General features: G+C 52.8%; 1 protein-coding gene across 1 annotated transcript in view; it reads left to right on the top strand.

Moving 5' to 3' along the window:
* SCNN1G (sodium channel epithelial 1 gamma subunit) overlaps positions 1-12639 on the top strand; it is a 23909-nt gene that overhangs the window by 7470 nt on the left and 3800 nt on the right. Inside the window, exons 6-9 of the mRNA XM_006753618.2 lie at positions 1080-1243; positions 10250-10348; positions 11843-11960; positions 12497-12575. Coding sequence (XP_006753681.1) covers positions 1080-1243; positions 10250-10348; positions 11843-11960; positions 12497-12575 — 460 coding nt within the window. The remainder of the gene's footprint in view (positions 1-1079; positions 1244-10249; positions 10349-11842; positions 11961-12496; positions 12576-12639) is intronic.

Raw genomic sequence — 12639 nt, 5'->3', positions numbered from 1 at the left:
TGTAGGGAGTATGGCTGTATGCCAGGCGCCAGGAGCGCAGTGCTGCACGGGTGACGCCTGCCTGCTTCCAGGGAACTGGCATTTCAGTAAAGAGACAGATAGCAAATGAGCAGACAAGCACAGACGTCTCCCCGTTACAATCCTGGTGCTGTGCTGGGACACGCAAAAAGGGGAGGAGGGAGGTGCTGGGTCAGGATGCAGTTTGGTTTCAGCGCAGTGTGTCCTGAAAGGCGGGCTGGGCTGTCTCCGAGTGTCCTGGGCGCTGGCAGTGCAGACCTGAGCAGGAAAGGACTTGATGTTCGCTAAAAACAGAAAGGCCGGTGGGCTTGGAGCTTCTTGGGGGAGAGGAGAGCAGGCTGAGGAAGGGGGCTGGGGGCTGCCACACCAAACCCCTGCCAGCCCCAGCCAGGCTGGTGGTGTTTGTTCTGTGGCATTCTGTTTGGTGAGGGGCCACCAAGGGTTTTCAGACACTGATCTTCCCTGATTTCTGTGTTTTGGGGTTTTTTTTTAGAGAGAGTGGAGGGGAGGGAGGAGGGGGAGAGAGAGACATCAATTGGTTGCATCCCATAGGTGTGCCCTGACCAGGGCCAGGGATTGAGCCTGCACCGACGTACATGCCTGTGACACATGACCCTTCAGTCCCCAGGCCAACGCCCTAAACACTGAGCCAGACCAGCTGAGCAAACTGATTTCTGGTTTAAAAGGAAGGTCCCTCCTGCTGCTGGTGCGGAATAGACAGCGGGGCAGGTAGCTAGGCCAGCGGCCAGTCCTCCGCCGGCGCCCAGCGCTCCCCGGGCCCGCAGCCCTGTGCTCAGCAGAGCTCCCAGCAGAGGAACCACGCAGAGGGCATGTCTCAGCAGGGAGCAGTTCCCTGGCACGCAGCAGAATTTTGGGGCTGGCAGGGGTTTGGAGGCACAACCCCGCCCCTTGCGGAGCTTCCAGAGGAGCCCTGTCCACCTCCCACTTGTTGGGAATGCCCGGGCCTTGTTGTGAGGTAGGCTCCCAACGCAGAGAGAGGTAGGCTGCCCCGGGCAAGCTCTCCCAGCCTTTGACCACAATGAGCTGCCTTATCCTCCCAGGGCTGCAGGTCATCTTGTACATAAACGAAGAGGAATATAACCCCTTCCTGGTGTCCTCCACCGGGGCTAAGGTGATTGTCCACCGGCAGGATGAATACCCCTTCATCGAGGACGTGGGCACGGAGATTGAGACGGCGATGGCCACTTCCATTGGGATGCACCTGGTAAGAGGACAGTCTGATTTCTGTAGACTTAGCGAGAAGCACAGATTTTTCCCCAGGAAACCAGTGAGGTGCGGCTTATGAGAGGGTGTTGGTTTCAAAAGGCAGCGTGGCCCTGTGTTCTCCAGTGGTCACCCCACTGGCTGTCCGGTGGTTACTAAAGCCTGCCTTTGTATCTTCTGTACGAGTGAACCGGACAGGATGCCGTTTGGGGAGAATGGAAGGAACCTTCCTTGTTCCAAAGACAGACACCAGCAATTATGGACCCTGTGTTGGATGCAAGGCATCAGACACTAACTCCATAGCTGCCACTAATGTAAATAGAGCAGGTTACGCCTTCCTTTCTGGGCCATCTAGAGGCCGATGAGGCATGCGAACCCCTATTTAAAGGTTAATGGAAAGTCACTGGTCAGACGAACATCTATTTAGCCCATCACACTCCTGTCAGTTCCACTTCATTTACCAAGAACTCCTTCTCTCTCAAGTCTTTGACCTTCTCTGACCTCATTGGGTGCTGAGAACCCTCACACCTGTCAACAGAAGCGCATCTGAGCTGCAAACTCCCACCCTGAGTCGGTCACGCTCAATGGGAGCAGAGGGCGGCGTGAGAAGTGCGTTTCTTCTTTGCAGGCCTGCGTCTTTTATGCCAGTGCACCTCTCTCCCCCTCTTCTCCCCCACTCCCTTCCCGCTCTCTCCTCCCTCTCTCTTTCTAGTAGAATGACCCTTTAAAAAGATCATTTTTTATTACTGTTTACATTCAACATTATTTCCTATTAGTTTCAAGTATACAGCACTGTGGCCAGACAATGTAGAATGACCCTTAAGAACTTATTTAAAGGGAGTGTATACACAAAGACAGACACCCACCCTATAGCCAGGAACACCCCATGCATCTCCCTCTCATGCCTGACCTCCAGCCCTGCTTCCTCTCACTGCTGCTTCTGTCCCGGCAGGGATGTCATCGTCGTCTTCAAGTATGTGCACCGGGCAAAGCATTTATCCTTTTATGTAAATACAAAATACTGTTATGCCTCATTTTCCACTTGGCCCTAGAGCTTGGCAATGGTTCCTTATCAACACACATAGACCTGCCGCATCCTTCCTAAGGACCCAGCTATTCCATTGTGGGGAGAAGTTATTGAGCAACTCCCTCTTGATAGACATTAGGTTATATTCAGGCACAACTAAAAGCAATGGTGTGGTATGGTGTGATGTGATGTGTATTTATCTGATAACTTCCTAGAAGTATGTCAAAGAGCATGTGTCTATGAAACTATCTACATGCTCACCAGCACTGTGTCTGAGTAGCTGGTTTTCCACACTTTCACCAACATGGGTATTAACCAACTTTTCTTTTTTTTAAAATTAATTTTGTTTTATTGCTTAAAGTATTACATATGTCTCCTTTTTCCCCCCTTGATCTTCTCCCAGCCTCCCCTACCCCCCAGTGTCTTGTGACCATTGGTTATGCTTATATGCATGCATACAAGTCCTTCCCCCCCCCCCAACCCTTCTCAGGCTTCCCACTGTATTTTGTAGTTTGACAGTCTGTTCGATGCTGCTCTGCCTCTGTATCTATTTTTGTTCATCAGTTTATAATGGTCTTTATTATCCATAAATGAGTGAGATCATGTGGTATTTTTCTTTCATTGACTGGCTTATTTCACTTAGCATAATGCTCTCCAGCTCCATCCATGCTGTTGCAAGCCATCCATTTCTTCAACTAGGTTTTCAATATCTTGCTCTCTCTCTTCTTCTGGCACCCCTATAATTTAGATGTTGGTGTGTTTGAAGTTGTCCCTGAGGCTCCTCGCACTATCTTCATATTTTTGTATTCTTTTTTTCTTTTGCTTTTCTTGGTGGGTGTTTTTTGCTTCTTCATATATCAAGTCTTTGACTTGATTCTTGGGATCCTCTAGTCTGTTGTTGGATCTCTGTATATTATTCTTTATTTCAGTCAGTGTATGCTTAATTTCTAGTTGGTCCTTTTTCATATCCTCGAGAGTCTCACTAGATTTATTGAGGCTCTCACTAAATCTATTGGCAGTTTCTAGAAAATTCTTGAAAAACCTTATAACCGTGGTTTTGAACTCTATATCCAGTAGTTTGCTTTCCTCCATTTCTGTCATTTGTGATCTGTTTCTTTTTCTCCGCATTTTGGCTGCTTCCCTGTGTTGATAGAGTGGCTTTGTGTGGTAGGTGTCCTATAGGGCCCAGTGGCTCAGCCTCCCCAATTATCTGAGGTGGACACTCTTGGTGCACCCCTTTGTGGGCTGTGTGCACAGTCTTGTTGTAGTTAAGCCTTGATTGTTGTAGGTATCACTGGGAGGAATTGACCTCCAGGCCAATTGGCTGTGAGAATCATTGTGCCTGCAGTGGGAGAACTTCTGTGCTGGAGACACCCTTCTGGGGCAAGACTTGCTTCAGTGGGGCTTTGGTGCTCACAAAGTCTGCCCCCTGAGTGTGTCCCTTATGGATCTGAGGAGTTGTAGTCTGGATGGTCCCACTCTGACCCTGGGTACACTGGCTTTTGGATCTCTAAGGAGGTGCTAATTTAGCCTCTTCCTGAGGCTACCCAACAGGAGATATGGAGAGATTTGCAGATTCCTCTTCTTTGTTTGGGGTTTGGAGGTGCCCAGATGAGGCCCAGCTGTGAAGCAATGCAAGCTGCTGTGGGGCCTTGGGCCTTCTTTTGGATGTTCTGCGTCTCTCTGACCCAGTTGCAGTTTGTTAGGTAATTTTAGATTGCAAAGGGCCAGGCCATTCATATGCAAAAGCCTCTGCACACAGTTTGGGTGGGGCAGGGTCTCAGGAAATCAACAGGGCGGAGCAAGCAGCTATGGCTGATCCTCAGCCCTGCTCTAAGAGGCCCTGGGTCTCAGTGTCCCGTGGTAATCGCTACAAGCACCTCTGAGAGAAAGCCTCCCTCGAGTTCTGCCCGATGCCAGACAGTCCAGTTTCTCCCAGTATGAGTCTGGGTCCCCGGAGACTCGCCTGGCACTGGAGTTCAGAGCAGTCAGGAGCTTGCGTCTCCCTCCCCATTGAAAAAGACAACCACATCCTCAGTTGCCAGCCCTTTCCTTGCGAGCCTCCATACCTCTGCATTTTACTTCCGCACCTCCTTTGAGTCTCCGTGTGCTTTTCTCTTTCCTTCTAGTTGTAGAATTTCCACTCAGCCAGCCTTCCTGTGGTTCTGGATGATGTCCGTTTTGTCTTTTTGTTGTATTTTTGAAGTGGTTGTGCGAGGCAGCAATTTCAGGTGTTTACCTATGCCGCCATCTTGGTTTCTCCTAACCAACTTTTCATCTGTGCTAATCTGTCAAGACAAAAATGGTATCTATTATAATGATCATTGTAATTGACAATCCTTAGTGGCATTTTTTATACCTTTGCTTATATCCAACCTTAATGTCCCAATTAAACTCCTTAACTTTCATGCCTCACGAATTTGTCTTCCAGAGCAGGGATTTCCAAACCTGGTTGATCATCAGCCTCAGATCTACTGAGTCAGAGACTCTGAGAGACAAGCCCAAGGACATGTATTTTCCCAAACCCCAGTGGTTATTACCAGAGGCAGCCAGCAAGGAACCTCGGTGTTAGGAACCTGAGTAGCTCCACAGGAAAGGAGAAGCAAAGTGTGTCTCCCCAAACACAAGTAAAGCTAGGATGCCACAGAAGGCTGAGCGCAGCCATCGCTGATGGCTTTATGTTGGGTTAGAAAGCGACATGGTGGCTGGTGGGCTGATCTACCCCCCCATTGCTTATCCACTCAACAAGCATTTCTGAGCCCTCCCATGTGCTAGACATCGGGAGCACATCAGTGCGGAAGACACTGTGCCTGTCCTGTTGGAACGTAGGGTCCAGCAGAGAGGACCAATAACAAACAAAAGATTACACAGGTGGTTCATTGTAATCATCACTAGAGGCCCGATGCACAAAATTCGTGCAAGGGCCTTGGCCCCGGCCTCGCCCGCCACTGCCACCACAGTGGGAGGGGGCCTCTGCCACCTCTGCTGCGGCCCCCGCCCACTGCAGCTCTTTGTCCGGAAAGAAGGACATCCGGAAGGACATCCAGTCTAATTATCATATTACCCTCTTATTATTACAGATAATGCTAAGAAGGACAAAGGCAGGACCCTTGGGCGCAGATCATGGGGATGCCTGACGGAGGGCCCTTTTTTAATGGGGGGATTTAGGGAGTTCAAGGACTGCTTTCCGGAGGAAGTGATGTTGCAGGTAGACAACAAAGACCATGAGCTGGAGTGGTGACATCCCAGAGGACAGCTGTGGGGTCGCTGCCTCATGGTGTCCCGCCAAAAGGCAGCCCTGGACAAGAGATGCCATCGGGCGGTGGCCTGGGAGTCCTGCTGCTCTGAGGAGGCGAGTTGTTCAGGGGCTGTGTTCCATCCACTGTGGGAAGTTTGTTCTGACGTGAGGAGTATCATATACCAACTTGGCTGTGTGAGTGCTGATTGCCCAAGAAACAGATCTTGGACTGTGGCTTGAAAAGGCTGTGGCACCACTCAAGGAGCTGAGTCACTGATTCCTGTTCACCGGCAAGTCACCAGCCTCCCAGATCAGCACAGTGCACAGGCTGAGTCCGCCCCTCCCCGCAGTTTTATCTGCCTGCTGACAAGGACCTGGCATTTGCAGTGCACCCTTACCTTCGCCGCCCTCTCCTTGCCTTCTGCCTCTCACAGGATCTGCAGACTCGGGAGTTACAAGAACCAAGGAATTCTGCCCTCTGGTTTTTTTCTGCTCCGAGCTTAGAAATACCCACTACATTGTTAAGCAAATATTCTCTTCACCAGTGGTGGGTAAACAAAGACATGGGTGGGTGTACTGCTACGCCTAATTTGAGATGTACAGAACCAAAGCCACAGAGCAGGGCCAGTCAGCTCTAGTTCTGATTTATGAGCATTTACAACAACAACAAAAAAACAGGGATTAGAAAGAGGTCAGTAGGGAGTCACTAAGAATAAGTCCAAACAAACCAGATTTCCTTCCTTTCTTATTTATGTTTTGTTTGTTTGTTTGTTTGATGGGCATGTTAAGCTGGTAGATTCAGTAGCTGCTTAGGCGGTGAGTTAACAAAATCTCCTTCATTCACTGAGGGACTGTGTGTCCAAAGCACGGATTTTCAGAGATGAACACATCAGAACACCTGCCTCAAAGATCTGACTTCATGAGGCGAAGACAGCACAGCCCTTAGCTCTATGGGAGCAGGGACCTTTTCTGCCTTATTCCCAGGTGCAGGTCTTCGAAGATAGCAGGTTCAAGTACATATTATGGATGGATGGATGGATGGATGGATGGATGAATGGATAGATGGAAGCGCAGACAGAAGCTGTTGGTGAAGGCTTTCTAGATGATGGTGTCTTGAAGGACAAGTGTGGGTCAAACATGGTCAGGGAAGGGTAGTCCGGACAAAGGGCAGAGCAGTTACACCATGGTCACAGAGAGGACTGCAAGCCAGGCAGTGAAGCCTTTTGAAAAAGCACCTTGGCTGAGTGTAATCAGGAGCCTGGCGGCAGCACATTTACCGTAATTACAGAAGGAAATGATGAGCGTCTTAGCTAAGGCAATGGCTGTGGGGATGGGCAGAAGTGAATGGATTTGAGAGCAACTACAGCGCTTGCCAACCAAGGTCAGCCAGGAAGGGCCAGGCAAGTTAGATTGGTGTGTAGGTTCCTGCTTGACAGTGGGGTGGATGGAGGTGCCAGGCTCAGAGTTAGGGACTACAAGGGGAGGGGTAAGTTGGGGGAGAAGATAACCACATCCCTCGGGACATACCCATGCTCTGTGCCTTTGGGAAATTAGGTGGAAATGTCCCATAAGTAATGCTCTGAGCCTGGAGCTTCGAGGGGACCAGGGAAGCTGGGTGAGGCAGTGTCATTCTAGACGTGGAAGTAAACGCATCACCCGGGGCCTGAGGCGGAATGCAGCTGTTGAAGGTCTGAGCAGAAAGAAAATGGGGGATAGAGGCAGAGAAGTAGGAGCAGAAGTCAGAAAGGGTTGGTATTAGAGAAATCAAGGAACAGCGATTCACGGAAGGTGTGAGCCAAGGGCCACAGGCAGCAGAGTCAAGCAAGGTACAGGCCACAAGGTGGTGTTCTCTGGGTTTGGCAACCAAGAGGTCACCCGTGTTCTTCGCCAGAGACATTTTGAGAGGCAGGAGCGGAACAGAAACCTGAGCACAAAGGGTTGAATCATCAATGGGAGACGAGGAAGCATGCGAAGGTGAACTACTCCCCGGGGCTGCAGGGCCAGCCCTGGGGTGGGCGTGGGGGGCGGGCATTTCACCGTCATTGTCAGCCTACTCTACGTTTTCATCTTCTTTTCACAAGTGGGTGTACAATAGGGATTCAGGGCTCAGACTCCAGAGCCAGGCAGCAGGGGCTCACACAACCCCAGCTTCCCACTTTGGTTGTGTAATCTCTGTGTCTCAGTTACTTTACCTGTAAAATGGGGATGAAACAGTAATGCGACTTCACAGGCTGGTGAGAATCCAGGGAGCTGATGTGTGTGAAGCACTTAGAACAGTGCTGGGATGTAGCAAGTGCTCCTTAAATACCGACTATTACTCTGCAGGGATGTGAAGAGAACAGTAAGGAAAAAGAGGAGTTGGGGAAGCTTTTCTTGTCCTTAGTGACACCCGCTTCCTTTGTGCGTTAGACATTGATCTCTTTCATGTATAGAGAGGCTCTCATTATGTGCAAATATCTGTGTGTTGGGAGTATCTGTGTTTCCTGTTAGTCTTCTCCAGGCTGCTCCTTCACATACACAAACACCAGATGTTCCCATACTCAAATCTTTGCGTTAGTTGTCTTGTTTGTTGAGGATTTTCCCTCCTCGAGAACAGATCCTTACTGAGTTTCCTTCCAGTTATCTTATTTCATTTCATACTTCAACCCACTAGAATTGTTTTCTGCAGGACGTGAGGTGGAGATAGAATTTACTTCCTCCAAATAGTTAATTGTCCTCATCTCATATATTGAGTAATTCTTTTCTTCTCCATTGTAAGCTTTATCAGACACAAATAACTTTTATCATTTATTGCGATATAAAAGCAAGACAAAAGGAAAAAGTTAAACAACCGTCATTCCATCTTGGGCATCCTGCTGCCCCGGCTTGTCCCTGGCACCACACGTACCTTTAAAGGCATGAGGTAAGGGTTGCATGCAGCTGCAGTCCTCCCCAGGATTCCAGAAGGAAGCAGATAGGACCTGGTTTGATAAAGACGGTCCTGTTTTTCCACACACACACACACGTGCGCACGCACACACACTCAACACACCTACACATACCTGTGCGTGCACACATACATGCTCACACCCATACACGTGTGCGCACAGACATGTGTGCACACTCACATGCATGCACATACCTTGCACACATTCACACACACATATGCCCAGTCTCATTTGTGTGTCTCCCTAGGACACAACCACAATGTCTGCCCGCCCTGCACAGATCAGCAGGTCTGTAAAGCGGGCAGTGGGGTGTGGGGAAAGGGAAAGTGAGAGCAGGGAGGGCCCAGTTCTCCCATCCAGCCTTTGAGAAGCTGAGCGCTCTGTGCCTCTCTAGAGTCCACCTGCCCTTGTTGCTTTGGAAGCAGGCTGACTAACCCAGGCCCTGCGTGTAGTCAGCGTCATTGCAGTGAAGGACCATCGAGCACTCGGAAAGCATACAGATCGCAAGATGGTATCTCACATCAGTTCCTGGAAAGGGCCGTGGGCTGGTTCTCCACGTGCAAGGAGCCCAGCTCCGTGCTGTTTGCGCATGGCTGACCTGAGTGGACAGACCCCTCACCTCAGTGCCGGGCGGTGTGCCAGCCCCCAGGCTGGTAGAGCTCAGACCTGTCGCTCTAGGCTCTCGGACAGGACAGCTGACACGTCCTCAGGACTGGGGGGCTCCAAGGACATGTGCCCAAGGAGCCTGCTGCTGGGAGAAGCTTAGAGGGGGGCCGTGAATGCAGGTGACCTCCGGGGCAGCACTGCTGGCACCTCCGTCCGCAGTGCCCAGCCCCGCCCTGGCCTGTGCTGGGGGCCCACGTCTGTTTGCTCCCCAGCAAGTAGAGGAATGAAGTTGGCTTCCTACTGACCCGGAAAGACCCACCCTTTATTGTTAGTGAGAAGGGGGACTGCAGGGCACAGGGAAGCATGGATGCACGTCTGCCTGGCTATCCGCGTCACAGTTTGTATTCCATCACTGCTGCCTCCTGGGAGACAGTGTCCTCTCTTCCCTGGTTGGCTTGCCCAGACTGTTTATTTGCAGTGACAAATAGTAAGCTGAGCCAAACTTAGGAAACCACGATAAACCGCGGCCTGTGAGCAGCAGCGCTCTGCCCCTCTGCCTGGCCTCACCCCTCTGCCGCCACCCCTCGGCTCTGTCTAGGAAAGTCCATTTCGGGGCCAGAAGACACGAGGGTGGGACGTGGGCCCTTCTCTGGGACGAGTGCATGCAGCTGCCCTGCTCCTTCTCGCTGCCCTGCTGCCGGGACGCTCCAGTGCTGGCTGCCACTCTGAGAGCCACCGTGTTCCTCTCTGACTGCACGAGCGCTTCGCCCCGCTGCTGGCAGCCACCCTGGCCCTTCGCCCCACTGTGCCCTCTTCCTCCATTTCATGGCACTTCTAGCTCTTTCTTCCATTCCATGTGGAGCCAACATGTCCCTTTCTCAAAGGCATCTGCCCTGATTCCCCCAACCCCTCCAGTCTCTTGACCCGTCTCATCGATCACTACCCAAATGATCTTATTTAGTGGCTTTTTTGACCATCTGTCTGCCCCACTGGAATGTAAGCTCCATGAGCACAGGGAATTGTTCACCCACAGTGCCTAGAGTAGCATCCGGTGCTTAGTAGGTGCTCAATAAATAGTTGTTAAATGAAGGACCAAGAGCCTTTGCCGCTCCCAGGGGCTGTTAGCAGCTCCCGCTCCCCTCCTCCCCTCCCCCCCCCTGCCCGCTCTGGGTCCAAGGAGCAGGGCTGACTGTGGGTCTGTGATTGTAGACGGAGTCCTTCAAGCTGGGCGAGCCATACAGCCAGTGCACGGAGGATGGCAGCGATGTGCCCATCGACAACATCTACAATGCTGCCTACTCGCTCCAGGTACGCGCCACGCTGCGCCTGGACCCAGGCCGGCAAAGTTCTGTATAGGCTGGAGCGTGTCTGGGACCAGGAACTCTGGTGAGAGTCCTTGGGGTTCATCCAGACACCTCAAGAACAACCGATGCTGGCTGGGTCCAGTCCCCTCAATCCGCCTGTAACCAGAGCTTAACCGATTCATTGGGGTTTCCATGGAACACAGTGTACGGTCGAGACAGGCCCACTTCCTAAGCGGCCTGTGCAGGAGGCGCAGGACCGAAGCGTCTGGGCGGCACTGGCTGAGGGCCCCTCACTGGCCGGTGGCCTTGGGCAAGTGTGTCATCCTCAACACACTTTGGATCCGGGGCTCCTAATGGGCAGCCCCCCGATGCCTGCCAGGCTGCACACCTGGTTTTTCTAGCCTGGATGGCGTTTAAAGGTCAGGGAATTTTACAAGAAAACCAAAACCCCCAGCTCCTCCTGAAAGACAAGATCGGGCCTGTCCCTGCAGGGTGAGCAGTGGGTGGGATTGCCCACTAAGCGAGGCCTGTGTCCTGTGGCTCCCCACGTCCCCACCAGCCCCTGGTGTCCGACCCCCGTCACAGGCCCCAGCGGTGTTTGGGTTTTCGGCCCTCGAGTGCGATCATCTGTTACTCCTTGTCCCGCATTCTCGGAGTCCACAGCCCACCGCCCTCGGGGCCCGGAGAGGCGATGGCATTCATGCCGACGGGATGGGAGGACGGGCGCCCTCTGCACTGTCCCGCTCCGTCAGAGCTGAGCTGAGAGCGGGTGGGGCTCTAAGTGAAGGAGACTGATAGAGAATGTCCGCCTGTGAGAAACAGAAGTGCAGTCGAACTGACTTCAATACCAAACACGAAAAAAGGCTCCTGGAACGACCCCCTGGGTAATATCTAGCAGGCCGCCATGTACAAACACTTCAGTGTATCAGTTCACTCCACGCTCGCGGTGAAGAAACCAGCGCCCCAGAGAGGTTAGGTCACGGGCCTGAGGTCCCCCCGCGGGGAGGTGGCGAGCGTGGACTTGAACCCCAGCAGCCTGCCTCCGAGCCCCGCCATTAGCTTTTATGTTATAAGCTCCGTGGGTATCGCGGTGGCTGAGGGCCCCAGGGATGCAGTGTGGTGGCCTGGACCTGAGATGGGAAAGGTGGGGACGGTTTGCCTCTCTGTCTCTTGGCATCTGCTCCAATTTTCCCACTTACCTGTGGGCGGCGCTCACATGTGGAAAACGGCCACCCAAGCCCCCTCCAGCTCAGCCTGCTCTCCACCTCTCTGCTAGTCTCCGTTCTCAACACATTTCCTAGTTTGGTCTCTGGAGTCAGGGACCCCCCGGCCCAATTGGCTGTGGTCTCCCACGGCCATGGGAGGCTAATCCTAGATGAGGCATGTGTAGGCGGGGGAGGGATGGGAGAAGAGAAGAAGGGGGAGCTCCCGGGGCTGGGGGGCTCCCTGGCCTCTGCGTGCGGAGAGGTTAAGGGAATCACTGGGTCTCCTCTTTCAGATCTGCCTCCACTCGTGCTTCCAGACTAAGATGGTGGAGAGGTGTGGGTGTGCCCAGTACAGCCAGCCTCTGCCTCCCGCAGCCAACTACTGCAACTACCAGCAGCACCCCAACTGGAGTGAGTGAGCCCGCCCGCCCTGCAGCCCCAGAGCTGCGTCAGCCCCCCGCACCAGCTTGTGCTCGGGTGCCCCCGGGCCCCTGCCCTGGTGGCCTTTTTCTGAGGGAGATACCGGTAGAGAGATGTTAACCGGAGTTTTACTCCTGCCATCCAGCCTGGCTTAACGGATACTTCCCAACTAAGGACCAAATGCTACAGCCCAGTCCGCGCTGAGAGCTTGGCACCTGTGTCAACTCCAGGAGGCAAGGACTATCGATAGGACCTGTCAGAGAACAGGAAACTGAGGCTCAGAAAGGTTAAGCAACTTGCCCAAGGTCACACAGCTAGGGAGTAACAGAACCCATCAAGGGCTGCCGACCGCCACCCCACCCCCAGCACATGTCCCTGACATCACAAAGCAGCATCTGCTTCCGGGGAAGCAGGGTTTGTAGAGAATAGCAGGAGAAATTACAAGGAGACCAGGAGGGCGCCCCTGGAAACCCCCAGGAAGGGCCGTGTGGCCCTGATGCTCATGCTGCCCTCTGCTTGCCCCTCAGTGTACTGCTACTATGAACTGCACAAGGCCTTTGTCCAGGAAAAGCTGGGCTGCCAGTCCGTATGCCGCGAAGCCTGCAGGTGAGTGTGCCTAGGGTGGGCCGGCAGGGGAGCGGCCGGCGGGGGCCGGTGGCTCAGTCTCTGC

This window comes from Myotis davidii, unplaced genomic scaffold (assembly GCF_000327345.1).
Source record: "Myotis davidii unplaced genomic scaffold, ASM32734v1 scaffold150, whole genome shotgun sequence".
Classification (NCBI taxonomy): Eukaryota; Metazoa; Chordata; class Mammalia; order Chiroptera; family Vespertilionidae; genus Myotis; species Myotis davidii.
This window is presented reverse-complemented; position numbering and strand designations above follow the sequence as displayed.